At 44.8% G+C, this 24,902-nt stretch overlaps 1 protein-coding gene across 1 annotated transcript in view; it reads left to right on the forward strand.

Moving 5' to 3' along the window:
* Positions 1–24,902, forward strand: part of FSHR (follicle stimulating hormone receptor) — a 2,702,145-nt gene that overhangs the window by 2,269,053 nt on the left and 408,190 nt on the right. Inside the window, exons 7-8 of the mRNA XM_069608399.1 lie at positions 940–1,008; positions 1,115–1,189. Coding sequence (XP_069464500.1) covers positions 940–1,008; positions 1,115–1,189 — 144 coding nt within the window. The remainder of the gene's footprint in view (positions 1–939; positions 1,009–1,114; positions 1,190–24,902) is intronic.

Raw genomic sequence — 24,902 nt, forward strand, 5'->3', positions numbered from 1 at the left:
ATTTCACAAAATAAACCTAGTCACACTATGGTTACATGTTTGGATTAACCCAAAAGCCAAAAACAATACTATGCCAGGGGATTATCGGAGACAACTGGACAACTGATATTGGTTTGGCTCCTACGAGGTTAAAGGAGACATGACCTGAACTCTTGAGGGTTATGTCTTCTGACAAGCTAGAAAAGCAAATTACTTTAAACAGAATTTGAGTAGAAAAATATATAAATGTGTTTTATGGATGAATTACTGCTAATCTCACTTCCTAGTTGTTTGCTACTATATTGAAACTGCACACGTTTCATTAAACAACGTTGAAGATTGTGTAACTTTCAAAACTAAGAGACCATGGAATGATTGTGTAGGTCCCATTGTTCTACTACTGTTGAAGCATCAATGCACTTGGTAATGTCCGGCCGAGGCTACATATCCACAGAAATACTCTTTTGCCTGTGTTTAAACAAAATTGGGTTTTCTCACTGTAGACGCGCCTTGCCATGTGTGCTCTATGCAGGACTGATATTAGTGTCTTCTGTCTTCAACCATTATTTAAGCTGTTTTTTTTTATGGTTGGCTATGGGTAACTTCTTATTGGGATTTTGTGTGAAAGGTTGAGCCCTCGTTTTATGTGTATGTATTGTTCTTTATTGTGTACTATTTTGAACATTTAACACTGCCATTGTATTTTGCAATTGTTGTTGTGATTGTGCACTTTAAAGTGAATTCCCCCCAAAAAAAACAACTGTTTATTTTGTTTTGAAAATGAATACTTTTTGAAAGGGAACATCCCCCTACTATCATCCTACCATATGATGACTGGGATAGAATGGAATGTTTACTATCTGTCTGTCCGGGCTGGGGCGGAAGTGCCGCCATATGCCGGCTGCAGGACTCTGACAAGGCCGGCCTCTCCGCTGATAAATGTTCTTCATTGTTTTTCAGACGCCTGAATAAAAACGGAATTGAAGAGATACAGAACCACGCCTTCAACGGCACGCACTTGAATGAACTGTAATGCTCCTTTTACCTTAAGTATTACAGACACCCAATTCTGACTAGTCAAATGCAAAGTGTTGCGTGCGTACGTTTACTGGTGTCCTTCTTTCTGATTTTACAGTAACCTAAGTGACAATCAGCGGCTGGAGAAATTGCCTGATCAGGTGTTTCAAGGGGCAACCGGGCCAGTGGTTTTGTAAGTAGTAAGTCTTTGAATCTTTAACGATTGCTGCTGTTATGGTTAAAACGCATCACTGCCCACTAATAATTGTTCCAAAAAATTATATTAAAAGATAATGCGGAACCATGCATTAATTCGCAGGTGGCTTATGTCCAATAGTCACGTATGAAATAGTTTAACATGCAAACGTATTTTTTCCATCATAGCATATTCATAATTTGGATGCGTCTTTATGAACCTATAGATTTCATATTCCTTTGCTTTCTTACCATTTGTCGGTCACAAGCCGTGGGGATGTGATTTCCAGTTTTTTTTACTTGGTTTGTGGAAAGAAATTGCTGGAACCTGCAGCTCCCCTGATGCGCCTGTCCTTCCTCATAAGCCATTCATCCCTGTGTGCCAGGGGAGAGGGCTCGCAGTCACCGTCCCCTCGGCCTCCCACATTCCAGTCCAGCACATGTTAGCACGTGGGGACTCAGCTTACTTAGTTGCTTTTGCGTTTATGGTACCAGGGATCGAAGTCTCTTCAGAGAAATGGTGTCAAAACGAAATGAACTGCATTCCTGAGCCAGATCACAGAAACATTGCACTGGTGCAAGTACAATTTTGCATGCTATTGGCACCAAGGCTCAGTTTGCTCTGATGCAAAAATCATTGGAGCAACATTAGAAAACATTTGCGCCGTGGCATTAGCACTGGGCCAAAACACGTCTAGTGCAGAAAACATAGCGGCTGACTCACAAAAGTTTCTGACAATGGCACAATCCCATTGAAAAACGCGCTGTAAATCTGTCCCATTCGCTTTCAATGCATTTTTGTCTCTGGTCAAACTTTGCCCTAGTGCTAATACCAGACCTTGCTTATACTAGAGCAAACTTTACCCTGCCACAAAAATGTATTGAAATATGAGGTGTTTTCCCAAGAGCAAACTTTGTTGTAGTGGAAAGGTTTTCTAATGTAATTACAAATGTACAAATCCACAACGCAATTGGGTCGAGTTGTCGGCCGTATAGATCCATAAGTGTTGACCACATGGATTGGTGGGTGCTGAGGAGTCACTCCAGCAGCACGTGGGTCAGCTGGGCTCATCTTTGCGAGGTGAAGGTCAGGTCAGGAAAAATGACACTTTCCCTGAATAACTGATATTGCAATAACAACATTTGAGAGTATTAAACAAATGACACTCAGTAAAGTCAGGCAGGAATGTGGGTGCTTCCCAGAGTTCATAGACAAGTTATAGGCAGGCGCTGTGCCCTCTGTACCCCGTACCCATAAATCCACAATCCCCGACCCAGGTGGCCACCTTGGAGATTTTGATGTACATAATGCCTCATGATACAAATAGACAAGTGTTAGGATTAGAAAAAATATGTGAGTGTCTGGGCTCAGGCCTCGTGGGGGGTGTCTTCGTTTGGCCACTACAGGGGGTCAGATGTGTATCTGAATCAAAGAGCAGAGGGACATGGATGTGCTCCCAGGCGGGGGCCTGTTCTGCTTTCACACAGTGCAGTGCACTGCACACAGCTCATCTCTTCTGGGACAGCACTGAAGATTGCAACAATGAATAGCTAGACTTCCGTGAGGACAGGGTTTGTGCGAAGCGGGCAGGAGACAGTGTGATGGGGGAATGGGCTGGTGGCCTGAGGCGCAGGACAGAGGGAGAGACAGGCTTTTAGAGATAATTTTCAGGGCCTTGTAAAAGATGGCATCTGGCGCGCTACCTAAAATTGAGTCTCTGCACCTTAGTACGGCCTAATTACATGATTTCCTTGTTAGTACTTAGTAGGTGATTAAGACAGATTAAAGCTGGGGAGAAAGGTGGACATCTCCCACTTTCAGCACAAGTGAGATGCATGCATGCAGGAGTGGTGAAAGGGGCGGGATAGACTACCTCTCTCCCAGCAACCCACCCATGTTAATGCAGACTCTCCATCCTTTCACCCCCATATAGAACACTTACTCCAAACTATTTCCCAATATTAGCATCATGACGTGGCCCACATCCAAGTTGCTAACTGAGCAAGCCTAAGACATAGCTTTTAACTTATAACCGCAGTAATCACAGAAAATGAACTCAACACTCACTAAACCTCTCTCTAATTCCTGTTAGAATTGAAACACTTTCTGCTTTATTATACAAAATGTTCCCAGCCTAATATGTGGGGGCTGCTACTTGTGTTATGCCTTATGGTCACTTCCAGACCACTTTAAACTGTGTTGTGCCTTATGGTCGCTTCAGACCATTTTAAATTGTGTTGTGCCTTATGTCTTATGTCAATTCTAGGTGCCATGTTGTAATATGTATTCATTTTTAGCCACAAATAGGACTCCCAATTCTTGGTGCCATGTTGTAGTATGTATGTATTTTTAGCCATGATTAGGACTCTCAATTCTAGGCTCCATGTTGTAATATGTAGGCATTTTTAGCCATGATTAGGACTCTCAATTCTAGGTGCCATGTTGTAGTATGTATGCATATTATCCACGATTAGGACTCTCTAAGCCAGATGCCCTGCTGTTGCATATCTGCCCTATAGACACTAACAGGATTGTCCAATCTAGGTGCTTCTGCGATAGTACATCTGCACCCCAGTCCCTACCGGGCTTGCCAAATACAGGCGCCATCTTGCCACTTTCACAATATGCGCACTACTAAGACCTGCTTCTCACACACACGTGGGTCCCTAGCCTGGACTCTTCTAACTATCACCATAAATGGCCCTTACCAACTCTATACCTTGCAACTTGCAAGAGAGAAACTTGCGATTTAGAGCTAGGCTGCCACGACTTTATGACATTAAAAATAAAAGAACCAGTCCACCAGTACCCACACGCACCTCTACTGCCATTAATCCTAACCTCCTAGATTCAGCGACGATAAATCGTCCTGAACCACTTGGTGACCTATACTACAAACAGAGGAGACCCAACCACCCTAATCCCAGATCTGCCAAAGATAACACTATAACTCTGACATTATCATTAATGCTAGGTCCCTTATAGCACACAATACTGAAATAGCTGATATACTGGCTACGGACAACTTAGATATCCTGGCTGTCACTGAAATCTGGCTCCATGATGCAGCCGGCCCTGCCCTCAAGACTGCCATACCGGATAATTACAATATCCTAAGAGTCGACCGACCTAACACCAGAGGAGGCGGCCTGGCCATCATAACCAAAACGCAGCTAGCTGCCAGACTCACCCCACACCCAGCAATCACATCGTGCAAACTTCTCTCAGCTAAAATACCCATCTCAAATAATAGCACACTAACGATACTTCTAGTGTACAGACCACCAGGCCCACTAGGCAACTTTGAGGACGACCTATCCAGCCTCCTCACTAACAGCATTAAAGACTCCACTCAGCTCCTTCTACTAGGTGACTTTAACCTAGGCTTTAATGACGCTGAAGACAAACAAGCCCAATCTATCCAATCCATTCTAGTCAATCACAACATTACCCAAAATGTCCTAGCTCCTACACACACAAAAGGACGCACACTAGACTGGATAGCCAACCATAACTGCAACATCACCATCTCTAGTATCCTACCTCAAATATGGACGGACCACTATCTTATATGCTTTACAGCCAGCATCGAGCCTCCCAAACCTAACAAGAATAAAATAGCACCCCCCATGCCAACAAGAAGCAAAAAAGAAATCACAGCTGAAAAACTACTTCCACTTCTCCTACCAGCTCTCACAGCTAGCTCCAATGAATCCAACCCTAGCGAGTTAGGTGAGTCATTTAACAACTCCATGACCAAAGCTCTAGACTTGATCGCCCCTATCAAACTCCATAAAAGTAAACGTGAAACTCACCTTAATTCTTGGTTCACCCCCCATCTCAAAGAAATGCGCATCCAAAAATGCAAACTTCAAGCTATTTGGAGGCATACTCCTTCTGCTGACAATAAAACCACACTTGCCAATTTGCCAAAAAATACAAAAAGGAAATAATTCAAACTAAAAAAGATTCATTCAATGATAGAATCAGTAAAGCCAACTCGAACTCCAAAGAGCTATTCACCATTCTCTGTGAATTGGAAAATCCTATTGCCCCTACAGACAATGTCCCCAAGGACAAATCCAGGTGCACCAGCATCCAAAATGCCCTAGCAAATAAAATCACAACCCTTCAATCTAAAATTGCTAAGAAAAAAGCCTCCTTGAGCCCTAGTGGAACTCATACCACCCCACTGAAGGAGATACCCAGCATATCCACCCATAGCAACTGTAAACCCTTCAGGTTTACTAATATCTCTATATTGGAAACTGAAAAGGTCATTCTATCCCTTAAACCGTCGAACTGCCAAGGTGACAGCAGCCCTGCGCAAATCATCAAGGATGCAGCCAGAGATCTAGCACCCTTCATCTCGAAACTTTTCAACGCCTCCTTCAACACGAGTACTGTACCCACTAACCCAAAGAATCTTGGGTTCTGCCCCTACTCAAAAAACAGACACTCGACCCAGCAATCCCCACTAATTACAGGCCCATTACTACGGTCCCATTTCTCCTTAAAATCATTGATAGAGTAGCCTACCTCCAAATACAAAACTATTTGGAGACACACCAACTATTAGGTTCACGGCAATCTGGCTTCAGACTACTGCACGGTACTGAAACGGCCCTCATCGACCTCAAGACACAAATCGACGAGTTGAAGGATAAAGGTAGTACAGCTATGCTCCTCCTCCTTGACCTATCAGCGGCCTTTCACCTGGTGGATCATGCAGTATTATGCAACCACTTAGCGTCTGCCGCCCATTTCTCAAGTGAAGCTATAGCATGGGTACAATCCTTCCTAGCTAACCGTACGATGAGAGTGTTCTCCCCTGTAGCGGCAGTGGACCCAATCCAGATCACTTGTGGTGTCCCACAAGGCTCATGTGTCTCCCCGACAATGTATAATATCTTTACTAAGCCTCTCTTCGATAAACTTGACAGATTAGGGGTAAGCTATACTAATTATGCGGACGATACGCAGATTCTCATACCACTATCAGGCAACTTTGTCGAAGACACAGCTCTAGTAAACAAAATGTACCTCCTCATTCAGGCATGGATGGCCTCCCACGGCCTCTGCCTAAATGACGACAAAACTGAGATATTGATCTTGGGTTCCGACTCCAACCTAGAAAAACTGAGTCCCAACTATCGCAATTTCGACATTGATGGGAACACAATCAAGGTGGCTACTGAGGTAAAAACTCTAGGCTTTTACCGCGATTCCACTTTATCTCTTAAAAAACAAGTTAACACCCTAGCATCATCCACAGCGTACACCTGTAAATTAATCAGGACCTGTAGACCTTACCTCTCTAAAACTAACTGCATCATGCTAGCTAACGCATTAGTAATGTCCAAACTGGACTATTGCAATGCCCTCTATGCAGGAGCCAACAAATCCATTATGAATAAAATGCAAATCCTTCAAAATAACGCTCTTAGAGCAGCCCTTGACATACCCCGCAGAGCACATATTTCTAACATCAGGAAAGACCACCACTGGCTTAAAATCAGCGACAGAGTCCTGCTCAAGACACTATCGCTTACCCACAAAGGGCTCAACAACACAGCACCCCCTTGCATCTCGGTCAGACTGACCAGAAAATCATCCAGCCACCACACTAGGGCTACCAACCACTTCCTGCTCGAAACTCCTAGATTCAGACGATCCAAAGCGGGCGGAGCAAGCTTCCCTGTCAGAGCTGCCCAGGCTTGGAACGCATTGCCCATTGCACTGAGAGCTAACCAACCCTACTCCAACTTCAGATGTAAGGTAAAAAATTGGCTCTGGTCCAACGACAACTAATTCTTGTGGTACCTAACGGCCACAACACCCTTGTAACCCAGTCTAAGATGATTCTGCTCTCACCCTTTTACCTTGTACACTCTCTCAATACTGTAACATGTTAGTTTTTCATTCCAACTGCCTGCATTGACATGTATGTACCGTATTGATATGTTTTTTATACTCTGTATGCAACCTAAGCTTAAGTAACCTTGTACCTGCTGCGCCCGGCTACCCCTGGGTTTTGTGCGCATTATCAAATAATAAACATAAACATAAACCAGTAGTTACAGTGGTAAGGCTCGCTCTAGTACACTGCTTGGCAACAAATAGTGGGCGCACACACATGTGATCCAAGCTCAGCTGGATCAGAATACCTTCATCAATCATCATCTGCACATTGAACCTTGCTCTACTGGATAAACAGCGAAACAGGGGTTCTGGGTATACAAAGCAAAACGGCCCACAGACCCATGTTCTTATGGGCGTGCCAAGCCACAGAGATCTTTTTACAACTCACCATGCAGGAGTGAGGAGCATAGATGGAGGGAGAGTCTGTCCCATTTTATAAACATAATAACCTGGACTAGTAAGCTAGCTGCAAGGTGGTGGGGGTGTAACCTGTGTTTGTTTCCAGAAGTACCCCATGCCATTGACATATACCGTCTGAAGACAGTATACTGGCTTTGTTTACCAATCTGATCTGGAGACATTTGTGCTACAACCAGGCTGGTGATGTATTGTTCTTTCTAAACTGGTTCTGGTATGGAACCCCATTCAGATCAGGGATTTACCCCAGCATACACTACTTATATATACACCTGGGAGTAGGCATTATTCCTGTATTATGGACTCATGGAAGGTGGAATAAACTTGTGCTTGTGTGGCCTCTATTCTGATACACATTTATTGGTAGTATAGAGGAAAACTCATTTTAGAAAAGCCAGTGTCAGAGTTTTAGTGATGTACTTGTGACAAACTGACTTCTGCCCTGCAGGAATACAAGGTCATACTCACACCTTTAAGCACTCACCTTACCACTCCTGACTGGCACTTCACCATACCCAGTGTTATTGCCCTCCTCCATACCTTCTCCATCATTTCTCTAAACACCAACACCACTAGCTCCTCCTGTGTTTTATCAAGACATCACAATCCCACCTCTGAGCACTCCTCCCCTTCTATCATGGCCACATACATGACCACACACGGCCCCCCTCATTCCCCCACAGCATCTGCGTCATCATTGTCTCGCCCATCAACTTAGCTATCAGATTTATCAGACTCAGGACCCGCACACAACCTCTGCAACTAATCTGCCTTCCTTTACACACGACCATCAGGAATCTCAGACTATGAACCCGCTCTTCCCCTAGATACACCCCTCACCCCACCTGCGGCTCTGCGCTGAACTCACTGCCATCCTCTCCATGAGGGACTAATGCTACCAAGCACACACGCACCACCTACACTCATACCACCCACTCAATAACAGCCATGCCCTCCATATGTCCAGAGAAGACAAATGTACAAACACCACACCTCAAATGTGCACTACTCAAAGTTCGCTTCATTCCTGCCCATGCCTTGGAAATACATGATCTCCCAGCCAGCCACGACCTCGACCTACTCGCCATCACTGAAACATGGCTTCATGAAGCATCCGGCCCTGCCATTGCACTATCTCTTCCACCAGGTTACACCATTCTCAGACAAGATGACCTTATCGTCAAGGAGATGAAGTAGCTCATGTCTCCAAGGAAGCCCTATCCCTTATACTGAGCAACCGCCCATGGGAGGACAATTCGGATATCCTATCCGCTAAACTTTCCTTTTTCGCCCAATAGCACCATTAACATTCACATCCTATACTGGCCCCCAGGCCTCCCATCAGACTTTCAGGGACACCTCATCCACCTACTCAGCAAAAACATTAAAAGTTCCACTAAAACTCTACTTCTTGGCAATTTAAATCTAGGGTTCAATGACCCCAAAGACCAAGCTTCCACTACTCTCGCCAAAGAACTCAAGGACCTAGGCTTCATACAAAAAGTCACGAGCCCGACCCACTCTAAAGGCTGCACCCTGTTCTGAGTTGCAGACCACAACTGCTCCTCCACCATCACCTCCAATATTGCTTACCCATGGATCGGCCATAAATGTATCCACTTCACGATACCTTTAACCTCAATCACTAAAACTCTCACCCATGCCCCTCCTGCACAGGTGAGAAGTTCAAAAAACTCAATAAGGACAACCTCTGCCCGTACTTGGATGTCCCAGAATTATCGCCCCCCGCTTCTCTGATCACCCTGACATACTACCAGACATTTATAAGGACACTCTCACAAAAGATGCCAATTCTATAGCTCCACTCGAATGCAAAAAAGAAAAATTAATTTCACTCCAACTCTTGGTTCACTGAAGAACTACAGGCCTTATGCTCCAGCAACCGGAAGGCCCTCAGCAATTGGCATACCAACCTAAGCGACCTTATTAAGAAGAGCTTTAACCAGATCTCCCTCCAATATTAAGACGCATCACCAAAGCCAAATCCAACTCCTTCAACGTTTGTATCACTAATGCAAGCTCCAAATCCAAGGAAATCTTTGCAATCTTTAATGAGCTTATCTCTCCGCCCACTAGCCCAGATGAGATCATCAAAGATGTGGCCTGGTGTGCAACTATACAATCTGCCATGCTTAGCAAAATTGACCTACTACAAAAACAAATTCAGGATCAGTACAAAGCCTTACCCCACCAACACATGCAATCTCAAACAGTTCCCATGCCAACAAACCCTCTCATCCTTCTATTCTCCGTCCGAGGCATCACTGGACCATAATTCATCAACCTCCTTAATCACCTAAAACTCTCTAAGTGTAAAGGGGAAATTTTCCCACCTAAGGTCATCAAGGACTGTGTCGATTCCCTCACCCCTCTCCTGACGGCCTTCATTAATTCCTCCTTTAAAACATGCATCATCCCTGCAAGCCTCAAAGAAGCTTGGGTACTCCCCCTCTTAAAAATCCTACCCTAGAACCTGCACAGCCCAATAACTACCGGCCCATAACCACTGTCCCTTTCCTCCTCAAAATTCTGGATAAAGTGGCCCACAGCCAAATTCAACACTTTCTAGAAGCCAATTCTATCCTAGGGAAAAGACAATCTGGCTTCTGCAAATGGCATGGCACGGAAACAGCCCTGGTAGATTTAAAAAACCAAATCACATAAATCATGGACAAAGGCAAGCCAGCACTCCTTCTACTCCTATAATTCTCGGCTGCCCTTGATCTTGTAGAGCATAAAACACACACCTCACACCTCACCTACGCAGCTGAATTCTCCAATGAAGCAGCTTCATGGATCACCTCCTTCCTGTAGGGCAGAGCAATGAAGGTATTCTCTAATATAGCTAATGCATCCCCCACCACCATCCACTGTGTAGTCCCTCAGGGCTCATGCACAGCCCCTACTCTGTACAACTTGCACACAAGGCCCCTCTTCGACAAGCTTGATGCTCTCGGTATTGGGTATACTAACTACTCTGATGACACTCAAGTAATCCTACCACTCTCCGGCTCCTATAAACAAGATGCCATGGCACTCCATCTGATCTATGCCACTATCCAAGCTTGGATGGTGGCCAACGGCCTCTGCCTCAATGGGGACAAGACCGAGATCATTATTCTCAGTCAAATAGCTACGCTAGCCAAACTCGACAACCTTTACTCCAATTTCAACAGTGACAACTCTATCATACCCGTCTCCTCATCAGTGAAGACCTTAGGGGTGTACATAGACTCCACCTCATCCACGACAAGGCAGGTCAGCGCTATTGTCTTAGCCTCTGCCCATACCACCAAGCTCATCAACGTAATAAAACCCTACCTCTCCAAGCCTAACTGTCTCTCAATAGCCAGAGCAACAATCAGGGCCAAACTAGACTACCGCAACGCCCTCCTAACCTGAACTTCTGCAAAAAATCTAAATAGACTCCAAATCACTCAAAACAACGCTCTAAGAGCAGCATTAAGTATTCCTAAAAGGGACCATATCTCTCACGCCAGGCAGGAAGCTCACTGGCTCTCTGTGAAAGAACGCATTACTTTCAAAATTCTCACCCTCACACACAAATGCCTCTCCCTCACAGTCCCTTCATACCTAGCAGAGACCATCTCCAAAACCACTTCTGCACGCCCCACGAGATCCTGCTATTCCAACCAACTGCTCACCCCCCACATAAACAGGGCGAAAGCAGACGGGATCGGTTTCTCCTTCATGGCGCCAAACTTTGGAGCTCACTCCCCACAGTCCACAAAGCAGAAAACTCCCTCCTGGCCTTCTGAAAAAAACTCAAAATGTCTCCCTTCAACTAATGACCCCCCCTTGGCCCCTCTTTCGCTTCCACTCTTGTCTTCCACGCACCTTCCCTCCCTGTCCAGAACCACACTGTACCAATGTACACTGCACTGTACAGTATGTATTTTTTTCATGTATTCATGGATATTGTGTATCTATGACTACTGTATGTATTTCTCTTCTGTACAAAACATTTTAAAATGTATGACTCCTGCAACTAAGATTCATTCCGTAACAAGCGCCACGAGGCCTCTGGGCTGTTACATGCTCTACAAATGTGAATAAATTAATGAATAAATAAATAAGGATGAGTAGAGGTTAAAGCACCAACTGAGGCCACCGCACTTCTACAAACCAGGAGCCAACACAACCAGAAAGGTAAAACAGACGCAGCCAACAGATAAACCTCCTTCGCCTTTTGTGGTAACATGGGCCGGAGCAATGCTATACTCTTTTAAGGGATGTAATTGTGGTTCACTGGCAAGTGGAGTATAAAAGTCCAAAATAAAGGAATGTTCAATCAAGGTTCTATACACAACGCATACTTTAATCAAACAGACCATGTACAATACTTGCGAACTAGTAAAACTATAAAAACCCACCCCTGTAGAAAGTACACAGAATATGCAAAGATATATTTGATACAGCACTCTGAGCAATGAAACAAGGGCAAAGAAGGCAATTGAGACCACAATGTTTAAAGGCTATGTTCAGGAGGTTGCAAAAGGGATTAAAATGACCTAAGCAATCTCAGGCTCCATGATGAAAGTGTGGCAGATACTAGTCGATTATACTTTGCAAAGGTGTTGGTGGTATGGTGGCATGGATCCAGGCTTCTCGGCGTCAATATCAGGTTATTTACAGCTCGACGATGCAGCAGGTGGGGTGGTCAACTGGAAAGTTGGCATTGAAATGGGGTCGAAAGGAAGTTGCCTGCCGTCTCAAATTGTCTACTCAGACTGTGCAGATCAGGTGGTCACCAGACTCAGTGGTCGAGGTTCAATGGCGGCGAGCTGGTACTAGAATGTGTAGGTGATTTGATTCCATGCGGAGGCTTGGACGTCTCTGTTCGGGAGACGTCGGGAGAAACCATAGTTAAGTTGATCCATTTACAGGCTTGGCAATGATAAGGCTGGTGCTTCAGTTGGAGACTCAAGCAATGCAAGGCAGCAGGACTTCGTTGGTTCGAGCCGCGGCAGTGACATGCTTAAGCTGATGCGGTGCGGCAGAGAACAGAGTTGAACAGGCAAGCAGTGGTTCAAAGAAAAATGAATGCCAGAGGCAGCAATGATGAGTACAGATCATTTACTTGGTGTCGAAACTGCTCGAGTCATGGCTCGAAGCGGGTCTACACTGAGAACCGGAATGTCAGCTGTTCCTTCCGCAAGGTACTCTGAGTCCCACTTCAAGGTCTCAAGGGCCAATGCTAGAACATTTGTGGACTCCAAAACACAGGGGAGGCAGGCACACACTTTCAGTGGTCACACAATGCACTGAGATCCCAGGCAACAGGGTGGCACCCCCAATAGTCCTTGGGGATTGTTAGGGGGCAGAGCTCCCTTATGACCTGGAACACATGCCTTCACCTCACAACTGGAGAATGCTGGAAAGGACTGCTCTCCCAGCAGGTTCCACTGAAATATTCTTACAGGATTTGAGTTCAAAGGATGATTTAAAGAAGCGGTGTGAGCCCCATTCTTTTAAAGGCAAATGTCCATAGGTGATTGTACTAAAGTTATCCTGCTTTAGGGTCCAAACCCTGCCCTTAAAATGAGTGGACATTGCCCTTCTGACATCACACCCATGAAGAGGAAGGGTCAGGAAAAGGAAATAGAGGCAGAGAGAAGCATACTTTTCCAAAACCTGTACAGATCTCCCTCTGGCTACAATAGCCTTGGCCCCTTCCCTTCTGAATAGAATCAAAGGATTTTAGGTATGCAGCACCATGGTGTGAGAACCAGCCCTGAGTGAATGGGTGTACCTTTGATTCCGGTTCCTCGGCCAGCTTCCTATGGGCGGGTTGTCTCTGGGATAGGGTGTTACCTGTCCTTGAAAAGGAATAAGAGAGACAATCCTCCAAGGCTATAGTTCTGCCAGTAGGCAGGTGGGATCTGTGCCTGGAATGAATACACATAACCTTTCCACAGCTGTACTGGGCCCATAGAACCGACACATGTGCAATATTAATTTGATGTGGCTTGGATAACTATGAGAGATGTTGGCCACCATACCCAAACTCGGGTATGGCTTCTATTTTCCATTTACTGTGTCTCCAGGCCAGGATCCCCAGAACTAGGCAGTTTTTGGAACAGGTGTGTATATCTTAAATGCAGCCCCTGAGTGGCAGAGACTTGGCTGTCACTGCTGCAGTTAAAAGGGTACCTGTGACATCTGACCCTGCCCAGTGCCACTGGTAAAGTGGGTGCTGCGAATCAGGATACTGATGCACAGGGGTATAAGTACACACTATGCTTTTAACACGGTACTTATGAAAGGCGAATCTGATCTGCAGATTTCCCTTTCAGCGTGGGAATTACCTGTATAATTGTATTATTTAATACAAATAAAAAAAGCCAGGACTCCTGCACCCTTGCCAGATGGCAATTCCCCACATCATTGATCTGGACTAAGAGCTGAGTTTTCCAGCCGCTACCTCTACAGTGCGCCAATGTCTTTAGGGAGCAATGAAGATAAGTCATCTGGCTGAACAATGTCTCAGCTATGAAAAAGGAAGGGAACTGAGAAAGCTAGATTCGCGGTATAAATTAGAAGGCCCTCCCACCCCCCCCCCCCAAACTGAATTAAACTGGATTTTTAGCTCATATTTTTTGTATCCAATAGATTCTGTTATTATAGGATACTTAATAATCAGGCAGTTTTCTACATCAGCGTTCTAAACTCAGTCTGATAACCATATTAAGCCAGGGTCCTCCTGGAAGAGGCAACACCAAACTAATGAGACTGCTATTATAAAGGGATATAGTTTGCTGCTTCAAACAACTTGAGTCCTTTCTTTTATCAATCCAGTGCTCTTTAAAATAGTTAAAGTGATCTAGAACTATAATGTGCAAGTAATCATTTTTATTGTGTATATTTATTAACAGTGGGTATTGATATGTGCATTTCTGTCATGTGCTGATAAAAATAAAAATGATTAAATGCACCCCAACTCCTTTATTCCAAAGGCATGTGCTTTTCTAGATGTGCTTTGCTGACACCCAGGCTCTTTGCTATTGGATATACTGCAAAGACCTTTTATGCATGTAGTGTCTGTGGAATGCGTACACACATGAGGGAGAAAGGATCCTACTGATTCCTCCAGAAAATATCTGTCTGGTGGTGCTCAGACCTATGGTAAATCCACCAGTACAGGCTATAGAAAGCACAGAACCCTAATCAGAGTCCTTAAATAGCATTAATTCATGAGTGGTCCTGATTTAAGTCTGCTATAGAACTATAGCATCCAGGTACGCTATTGTTATGTTACTTTGTCCCTGTTCCAAACTCTAAGGGATATTTCTTGTGCTAAAGCCGATCTCCAACTTTATATATCAGATTCCCTTCTTTTTTTGTCAGAGCCACTGCATCTTTCTCCATTCCCTAAGTACCTTCCATCCTGCAGTCCCAATTTGACGACTAGAGGATCGATTCTCCCTGATGGAACTGCCTCTGTGAATTCCAAGGCTATGCATGGCTTCAGCCAGGCAAGTGTGATGAGTCATTCCCTGGATACATGGATGTCATCATCGATTCCAGGTACACTACTTGAGCCCTTTGGCTAGGGCTAAGTGTACAGGCAACACCCTATAAATGTGATCCATGCAGGATATACACATTGAGCCTGATACTTGCGTGGAAATAGAGACTTTGCACGCAAACTGCATGTGAAATCCTGTCTGCTGATTCATGGAATCGACTGCGCAGCACTTTCTTCTACTTTGAGTGGACTCTGCGCAGACTCTGCACGTCTCTGCGATTGGCGAGTGCCTTGCATGAGACACCATGCATAGTGTGGGCGTGGTCTGTGCAGATGGCAGGGAAGGGGTGGAACTCATGAAATCAGGAAAGAACAAGGGAAAATGTGGCTATTAAGAAGGACGGCCCTCAGGCAGTTCATTCCATGCCCACGATATGTATTCATGGATCCAACCGTGCAACCTCTAAGCAGGGAAATGGCCATGCAAAGCCCTCATTCTATACGCCACCCGAAGGCAGGCGTACAGACACTTGCCCATAGGATTCACTGTGGTGAGGTAAGATCGGGTGTCGGATTTAGGGGTGTATGTACGAAGCAAAGGTTCCCATCTAACATAGGGGTGCATATGTAGTGTAGCGGGGTGCAGGATTGGTTTACGGGGGTTCACACACAGATTTTCTGAGTTTTACCTGAGTTACGATAAATCGTATGCATGTTGTCAGGGTGGCTTTAACAGTTACAGGGGACCCTACCCAGGGTCTCTGAGTTGCAAGCCTGCTTGTGGGGGACCCCATGCACTGTTTGAAGGGTGCATGTATTTGCACCTGCGGAGCACACAAAGGTGGCTGTATCTGGCTGTTTTTTCTTTGTGTGGGGACGTCTCAGGGGTGTTTTCCAGCCGCAATTTTCATATCTGGTTACTTTGCACAAACAGATTACATTTTGCGCGCAGGCTTGCGCCGATGCCTTCTTGGCGCACAGGCTTTCCAGGATTTCTGGGCACTTTTCCATGAATAGGGCCCAGTGTATACCAAATGGGTCGGTGTGTCAGACCTGGAACCTGGGGACAGATACCTGTATCTTCTGAAGCGTTCTTAACACTGTGCGCCTGTGCTTGTTTCTTTCCTTTATAGTAAGGAGTGAGCAACTTCTGGATCCATTGGGAGCCAACTACAATTGACTTGCACGTCAATGTTACAACATCTATCCAGAAACGTTCAACCCTTGTTTCATCAACATACTGTGAATATGCCCAGCTCTATGCTCTATAGCAGCCTTTATTTGTTGACTGGGTGGGAAGTTGATGTTCTGCTAAAACAGTGCTTGAATTGGGACATATTTTCCCAAATGTGGAAACTAGCGACAAATGTCCCTCCGAATACTGAATCTTGACAAACAACAAGCCCATGTCCTAGCTTCTACACACTGCACTTTCTGTAATAAGCTGTTACCAGAGTTCAGGATATGCGCTGCTTTACTCAGAAGAGACCTGCTCTGGTTTGTTACTGTTTGGCATTTAAGAACAGCAAAGTGCCAAATACGTAACATGGTTGCAGTGCGTGATCGTGATTGGTTAATGTCCCTTTAGAGATATGACAGTTGGGGGATTAGAATTGGCGGATGCATAAAGCTGCATTCTGTTTGAAGCAATTAGGAGGTAAGTGAATGTGCATAATCTTTCAATGTGTTCCTTTCATTTTTAATAGTGTGGATTAAATCACAAATTACATATTTTGGACTCTATATTTTGTAGGCTTTCATTTAGGATCTATAGAATGAAGCTACAATCTCACTTTTTACTCAATACGCTACGTTAATGATGTAAATATTGTCAGGTACAATCATTATGTTATTTGAACACATTTCAAATCATCTCTATAAAAACAAAGTTATTTAATTGTAGGTCTGCTTTTTTCAGACTTTGCACTAACTTGTCACTTGTGTGCCATGACTCCATCCCTTACCCATCCATTACTTCAGACCCCTCCACCTCTTCTATCACAGTGTAAAATGTGTTCAGTTTCCAGCCAGGGCTAAATACAATTTGTTCTCTGCAATTGCCATGCAAGCAGCTTTGCATATCATGAAAATACATTAGAGTTATAACCACAGCCAAGAACCTTCAATTAATGTATCCTTTGCAAACAGAATATAATCTCTAATTACAGATAATAACAGTTTATCACAGGAAATATACATGTCACCATTAGGCTGATGGCACGTTGCCCAGTTGAGCTGTTAAAAGGAACATACACATTCTAGGAGCACACTATCTGTTAAGATGGCATTGCAAGTTAGGCGCGTTCCATAGATAGCAGAATGTGGTAGGCTTGAATCCTTGACAACTCAGCGTGTTATCCTTCGGAGGGCAATCAATAAAATACTATATGATTTGGTAATGATGACAGCATTTGCATTAGTGATGAAAGTGTACAACCCTTTTATCCCAGACACATTTGTCAAATATTCAGATACGTGGTCATTTATATATTACTAAGCTGCTCTTTCATTGTATGTAGAACAGACTGGCTCCCTCATTGGTTAAATCTGTCCCCATTTCCCTTTCTCATAGTGAAGTTTATGTATTACCGCCTCAGATATCTATGACCAATCTTCCTTCTTATCTCAGAGAAAGATTGACTGGTGGTTGTTGGCTCCATGGCAACTCTAAACTGGACTACTGTAATATCATAATTCCAGGGATTCCAGTAAAACAAATCTATCATCTGCAAAAAGCCCAAAATGTAGCTATAATAGTTCTCTTTCATGCGCCAAACTATGCATCCATTTCTTCATACTGTAGAGCACTGCACTGGCTGCCAGTACATAAGAATATTCGTTTTTCGATCCTCCGTTTAGTTTGAAGGTGTCTCTGCGGCCTTGCCTCCACCTTCCTTGCAACTAAGTGTGTGCCCTACCATTCTGCATGGGCTCTACAATCTTCTGATCAATACCTCCTGGTTCTACCCTCTTCCCACTTTCTGTACCAAAGAGATAGGTGCTTCTCGGTTCTGGGTCCCCATACCTGGAATTCGCTCCCTGTCAATCTTTGCAAAACTGACTCCTAGTTCTCCTTTTTCAATAATGTCTAGCATTTGGTCTCATCACCTTGACTATCATCTGTGCCCAGATACAGTTGTTCTCTCTGGCTTTCCCCAGCAATGAGGAAATATGGGCACTATAAATAAATCAATCAGACATTTCGAAAGAGCATCATTAAAGTGTGTCCATCTTGGAAAGAAAATCCTTTATCAGAAAACAATGCATATGTATGTATGTATGTATGTATTTTGGTTTGTATAGCGCCGGTAGCCCGCGGGCATCAGGGCACTTTGAGACAAAAACACACAATGAAACACAACACAAACACAGCCTAGCCTATCCCATATGTAAGATGCGCCCTAAGCATCCTTACACTCTGTAAGAGAGGAAGTCCGAGAATTCCTACTGGAAGATAAGTGTCTTAAGACGTTTCCTAAAAGCCAAGTGATGTTCCTCCATTCTCAAGGTCTCAGGAAGTCTGTTCCACATTTGAGGAGCCAGAACCATGAAGGCTCTGCCCAGCCCTGATTTTCGTCTGTGTTTGGGAATGACCAGCAGTCCTGTATCCATTGATCTCAGACTTCTTTGTGGCGCGTATGGAACTATACAGTTCTTTAGATAACCTACGGCCTTACCGTATACGCACTTATGAACGAGCGTAAGAGATTTAAAGCTTATCCTCTCGTCCATTTTTAGCCAATGCAGTGACCTTCTCTGGTCTGTAACATGGTCCCTTCTTTTCAAATTTCTGATCAGTCTGACTGCGTCATTCTGAATCACTTGGCATCTCGCCAGATCTTTCGCGGTAGCACCAATCATCAGAGCATTCCTGTAGTCCAGCCTGGACAGAATGAAGGCTCTGGCTATGGTGGCCAGGTTTGTTTCATTCAGGAATGGTATTCTGTTTTTGATACTGTGTTCTGTTCAGTAAGAGCAGTCAAACATTTGTATTATCGATGTCTGTGTTTATTCTCTAGTCATCCTTCTGTCACCAATGGCTGGTGTGGCTCTAGCAAATGCGCATTTGACAATTCAACTCCTGCCCACATCCAGGGAGAGAGAGGGAGACACAGAGTAAAAACGAGACAGGCAGAGAGAGAGAGGAGAGTGAGGGAATATCATACAGGCATTTAATATGCCATGTTAAGTATGTATTATTACATGATTGATAGACCGGAAGAATGGATACAAGGCTAGAAATATATATATATATTGAGAGAGGGTGTTCAAAGAAAATATAGATACAAAGAATGAATTGCAGGATTATAATGGGAGCACAGAAAGATTGCACAGTTGGAAAGATAGCTAAGAATGGGAAAACCAATTATAGGAAAAACAAAAAGGTAGTTATGTGGAGGGATATATAGATGATCACTTAGATGAAAAGAGAGAGAGACACAGAGAGGGAGAGAGAGAGAGAGAGAGAGAGATGATGTATGGAAAGGATATTAATAATAGGAACATAGGAAGGATGAATGATAGCTATGACTAATGGAAACAAGGAGAGATAGAAAGTTTGCAAAGCTAGATAGCTAGAAACAGAGCTAGATAGCCAGATTCTTCTTTCTTTCTTTCTTTCTTTCTTTCTTTCTTTCTTTCTTTCTTTCTTTCTTTCTTTCTTTCTTTCTTTCTTTCTTTCTCTCTCTCTCTCTCTCTCTCTCTCTCTCTCTCTCTTTCTTTCTTTCTTTCTTTCTTTCTTTCTTTCTTTCTTTCTTTCTCTCTTTCTCCCTCATCTTCTTTTATCCCATTAGCCCCTCTCATATCTTTGCTCAGTCAATCAATCAATCACCATATTTGTTTCTGATAATGCCTGCAGTTCAAGTGTAATTAATGGCTTCAACAGAGAAAAGCTTAGCATATGGTGAAGACTATGTAAAACAGCTTTGTGATTCCTTGTCAATTTTGAATCATGATGAGTTATCAACCCATCTGCCCGTTGGGAACCAGTGGGATGAATTATCTCAAATAAGTAAAATGCTCATACGTACAGAATCACACGGGGCAATAATGTTGGAATACCTTAAAGGCAAAGCTCTTCCTCAGGGTCTTATTGTTAGAAATGAGCCTCATCTGTTTCGAGAAAGTGAAAACTTTGAGATCAAATGGAGTTACAATTTGAATAAATGCAGAGGTGATTGGTTGGTTCCCATTATTGAGACTGTGCAAAAAGTGTCCAAACAGATAGAGATTGATTTGTTAAAGACAGACGAAAACATAAATAAACATAACCTTTGAATGAGATTAAAACAAAATTAGAAACATATGAAAGAGCAAAAGAAGGGCTTGGTGTCCCTGTACCAGCACAAACACAGTCCATTGACCTTTGTTGGACAGCAGGCCCCCAGGAGACTCTCAAACTCCACCACATTTTAGCTCACTGCACTTTTCACAGAGGATACATTTCTGTATGCATATCAGTCTTTGCCCCATCCAAGGGCAGTCCAGCACCAAAATGCTAGGCAAACCTCCTCTGAACAAGAGTACCAACAGCAACCACAGACATTTGTTTCAGCCTAGTCGGGCCTCATCAGTCAGGTGGAGCTGTGCCTCTCTGAGCACAGCGAGCAAAGGGTCCTTGTGAAAGGTACAGTGAGATAAAATGTGGCTGCAGACTCTCAAGTGGGTACCTTCCCATAGAACAGGTCATTAGGCAGTGTTCGTTCTCATAGAGAGGCACCCGTACCTCTTTTTTTTTTAAACGTGTTTTTATTCAGGTTTGTTAACATTACAACATAACGAAGATACAAATTGTAAGAAACGAACCCACCCCCCCACCCCCCGAGCTTCATGTCTCTGTCTAAGTACATTATTCCGCGGGAGAAAGTTCTCATTCACGTGAATAAGTCCAGTATCCTTATATTGTGAGGGCACCATTGTTCTTTATATTCTTTTTGCAGAAATTCCAGAACCTGTCCCCAGTGGTCTCTGAATTTCCCGTGATCCCCTTGGATGTTGTAGGTTATTCGCTCAAGGGCCAGATGCGCCCACACCCTTCTTGACCAGTCTATCGCTGATGGCGGGGAATCGTTCTTCCAGTTTTTTGCGATTTCCAGCCATGCTCCTATTAGGAGGCCCATGAAGTTTCTTTTTTGGGGGGTGTTTAGCGTTTTGTCTTGCGGATCCCAGAAGCCCCCTAGCCATATTTCCTCCCCCAGATGTTCTGTGCCCGGGAACATTCCGGTCATTTGGGTTTTGATTTCCCCCCAGTATGGGCGAAGTTTCGGGCAATCCCACCAGATATGTTTCCAATCACCCCGTCCGCCACATTTCCTCCAGCAGATGTTCGGGGAGGCCGCAAGTTTTCAGTCTCTCCGGTGTGTAGTGCCATTGCACCATCATTTTCACCCACATTTCTCTCAATTGGATGGCTCTTGTCAGTTTTGGTATCAAGCCCCATAGGTGTTCCCACCTCTCTTTGGAGAGTGCGTAGCCTAAGGTTTTCTCCCATTTTTTCATGTACTGCCAAGTGGTAGGTTCCTTTAGGGTGTTAATGAATTTGTACGTAGTGGATACAAATTTTTTTAGATCCCGACTGCGTCATGATGTATTGTTCGAAGGGGGTCAGGTCCCTGGTCATCGCTTCTTTCATGCAAGGGGTGCTGAGCCAGTGATATAACTGTTCGTACTTGTAGCAATCTTTCGATGTTAAGTTCAGAAGAGTTTTGCAGTCTTTGAATGATCTAATCTGTTGGTTCTGTTGCATGTTCCCCAGCATCTTACACCCCCCTATCTCCCATTTGCTGAATGTGCCCTTGTCCAATCCTGGGGGGAATTCGGGATTTCCGAACAAAGGCATAAACGGGGCGGGGTCCTTGGTTAAGGTTTAGTTTGTTGCGGCTGCGTCCCATATTTCTAATGCTGCCTTCATTATTACACTAATGTTAGTGTTCGGGTGTCTGTATCGTTTGTTGAGCCATAGCATGTGCCTGGTGGGTGTAGTCGCCACTGCTCTGTCCTGTTTTTCCCAAATTTTTTCCCCCTGTTCCGATATCCAGTCCCTCATGACCCAGAGTTGGGCTGCTTCGTAGTATTTTTTGAAATGTGGCATGGCGCAGCCTCCCGCCATTCTCTGAGCTGTTAGTACCGCATTTGAGATTCTTGGAGTCTTATGTTGCCAGATGTACCCAGAGACCGCCTTCCGTAGCGCTTTGAAGAAGGCCTCGGGGGGTCTTATCGGGAGCGCCTGGAATAGCTACAATAACTTGGGAGAATTGTCATTTTCACTGCCGTGATTCTGCCCCACCAGGAGATCGATAGAGGGTTCCATTTTGACAGGTCCTTCCTGACCCTTTCTAGAGCTTGAAGATAATTGTGGGAGTATAGTTTATTTACATGATCTGTGAGGGTGATTCCTAAGTAACTGACGCCCGCTGTGGCGATTTTCAATTGGCAGTCTGTAGCCACTGCACTAATTCTTTCACCATTCCCGGCCAGTATCAGCACCTCTGATTTCTGCCTATTTATTTTTAGCCCTGAAATTTCTCCAAAACGTTCAATTAATCCCATAAGATGTGGGAGTGACTTCTCTGGGTCTCCCAAGGCTACCAACATGTCATCCGCGTATGCCATCGCCTTATGGGCCTGCCCCGCCATCTCTATTCCCTGCACCGCTGGTGTGTCCCTGATTCTTGCTAGAAGAGGTTCCAGGTATATGGCGTATAGGAGGGGGGAGAGCGGGCACCCTTGCTTCGTCCCTCTCCGTAGATGCACTACCTCTGATATTTCACCGTTTACTGCTATTCTCATCGACGGAGAGTTATAATTGGCTCTGACTTTGTCTATAAAACTTTTGCGCATCCCCATCTTCTGGAGGACCCGGAATACAAAAGACCACTCAACCCTGTCAAACGCCTTTTCGGCATCCAGTGCTACCAGTGCGGCAGGGGTTTGTTTGATGCCTATCTTTTCAACGAGATGTATGACTCTTCTAATGTTGTCATGTGTCTGGCGGTTTGGTACGAAACCCGACTGATCTTGGTGAATTATTCTGGGGAGTATTGGACGCAATCTAGTCGCCAAGATCTTTGTGTATAGTTTAGCATCTAGATTGATTAAGGCTATCGGGCGATATGAGGCAGGGAGTTGCTCATCTTTCCCCTTCTTATGGAAGACCAGGAGTTTGGACTCGTTCATGGACTGTGTCAGATTCCCCTTCTCCCCAAGTGTGTTAAATAGAGAAGTAAGTATGGGGGCTAGTATGTCCTTGTATGTCTTATAATAGATAGCTGTGTATCCGTCCGGGCCCGGGGCTTTATTGTTCGGGAGGGATTGTATGGCTCCATGGACTTCTTCTATGGTGATGCCCTATCTAGGGCCTGTTTATCTGCTTCCGTCAAGCCGGGTAGGTGAGTCCCTGCCAGAAAGACCTCCTGCTGGTCTTTCCTCGGAGAGTCGGAGGAGTATAACGTCTGGTAGTATCTACCCAGAATTCTTCCTATCTCTGCCGTTTGTGTTCTAAGTCGGCCAGATTCTTCTTTTAGGGCTCGTATTGTGTGGGCCTGCTGTTTCCCTCTCAGCTGTCTTGCCAGGAGTCTATCTGCTTTGTTGGCCTTAACATAGTACCATTGTTTTGTGAAGAGTAGTGCCCTATCTGCTCTCTTCGTTCTGAGTGCTTCCAATTGCCCCTGGACGTGTCTCATCGTACGCAGGAGTTTCCTCGTGGGAGTCTGTATGATCTCTGCTTGGATCGCCCCGATTTGCCTTTCTAGTTCTATTTCCCACTGACGGTGCGCCTTCTCTTTTTGAGAGCTAAGCGCAATGAGATGGCCCCGGACGACCGCCTTGTGAGCGTCCCACAGAGTGTTCATGTTCGTTCCGGGGAGATTATTAGTGGCCATGTATTCTAGTGTGTGTTCCCTTAACGTCTGGCTCATCACCGGGTCTCTAATGATGTCCTCTGGGAGGCGCCAGTTCCATAACCTGTGGCCATGTCTTGACCAGTCAATGTCAGCCCACAGCGGACCATGGTCCGAGAGTGTGATGGGTTCCATCTCTATTCGTCTTATCCTCCCCAGAAGCCCGGCCGAGACCCATAGATAATCTATTCTAGAAGCGGTACTGTGTACATGTGAGAAGTATGAGAAAGCCTTCTGTGTGGGGTTGCCGTTCCTCCATGCGTCTGTCAGCCCTATACATGTAAATTTCTGCTTCAAAGTTTTGGATGGGGTGCCTTGGTCTCGGTGTCTGGGTCCCGATCGGTCTAAGGAAGGGTCCCACGCCAAATTGAAGTCCCCGCCCAAAATGATTTCCCCTTCCGCTATCTGTTCTATTCTATTCAAGATGTCCCTCAGGAAGCCCTCCTGCCCTGTGTTCGGTGCGTAAACTGTGGCCAAAGTGAGGGGTCTGCCCTCGATCGTCAGGGTTAGTATTAGGGATCTTCCCAGTTTGTCTCTCCATGTAGACTTAACCTGTGCGTGTAGGGAGTTTTTGATCGCTATAAGGACTCCCACTTTCTTATCCTGTGCGTTCGCCTGGAATATTTGATTGAAGCCCCTGAGGCGCACCTTCTGTTTATCTCGGTCTCTAATGTGTGTTTCCTGTAGCATTACTATCTTGTATGCGCCTTGCCTAATGGAGTGTTCCACTTTTTTTCGCTTCACTGGGTAATTGAGGCCTCTGACGTTGTGTGTCAAGATCTTTATCCCCATTGATGTGTACGTGATATCTGGCTCATCCTATGCTCCCTTCTCCCGCTCTTCGTATTTGTGTGAAGCTCGGTATTCCCCCAGTTCCCCACGTCCCTTCTACCCCCGAAACTTGCGCTAACCCCAACTGGCGCGTTTCCCCCCCTTGCCCCAACTGCCCTGAGGATGGCATGAT

This window comes from Ambystoma mexicanum, chromosome 4q (genome assembly GCF_040938575.1).
Source record: "Ambystoma mexicanum isolate Mex_15411 chromosome 4q, UKY_AmexF1_1, whole genome shotgun sequence".
In the NCBI taxonomy this organism is placed as follows: domain Eukaryota; kingdom Metazoa; phylum Chordata; class Amphibia; order Caudata; family Ambystomatidae; genus Ambystoma; species Ambystoma mexicanum.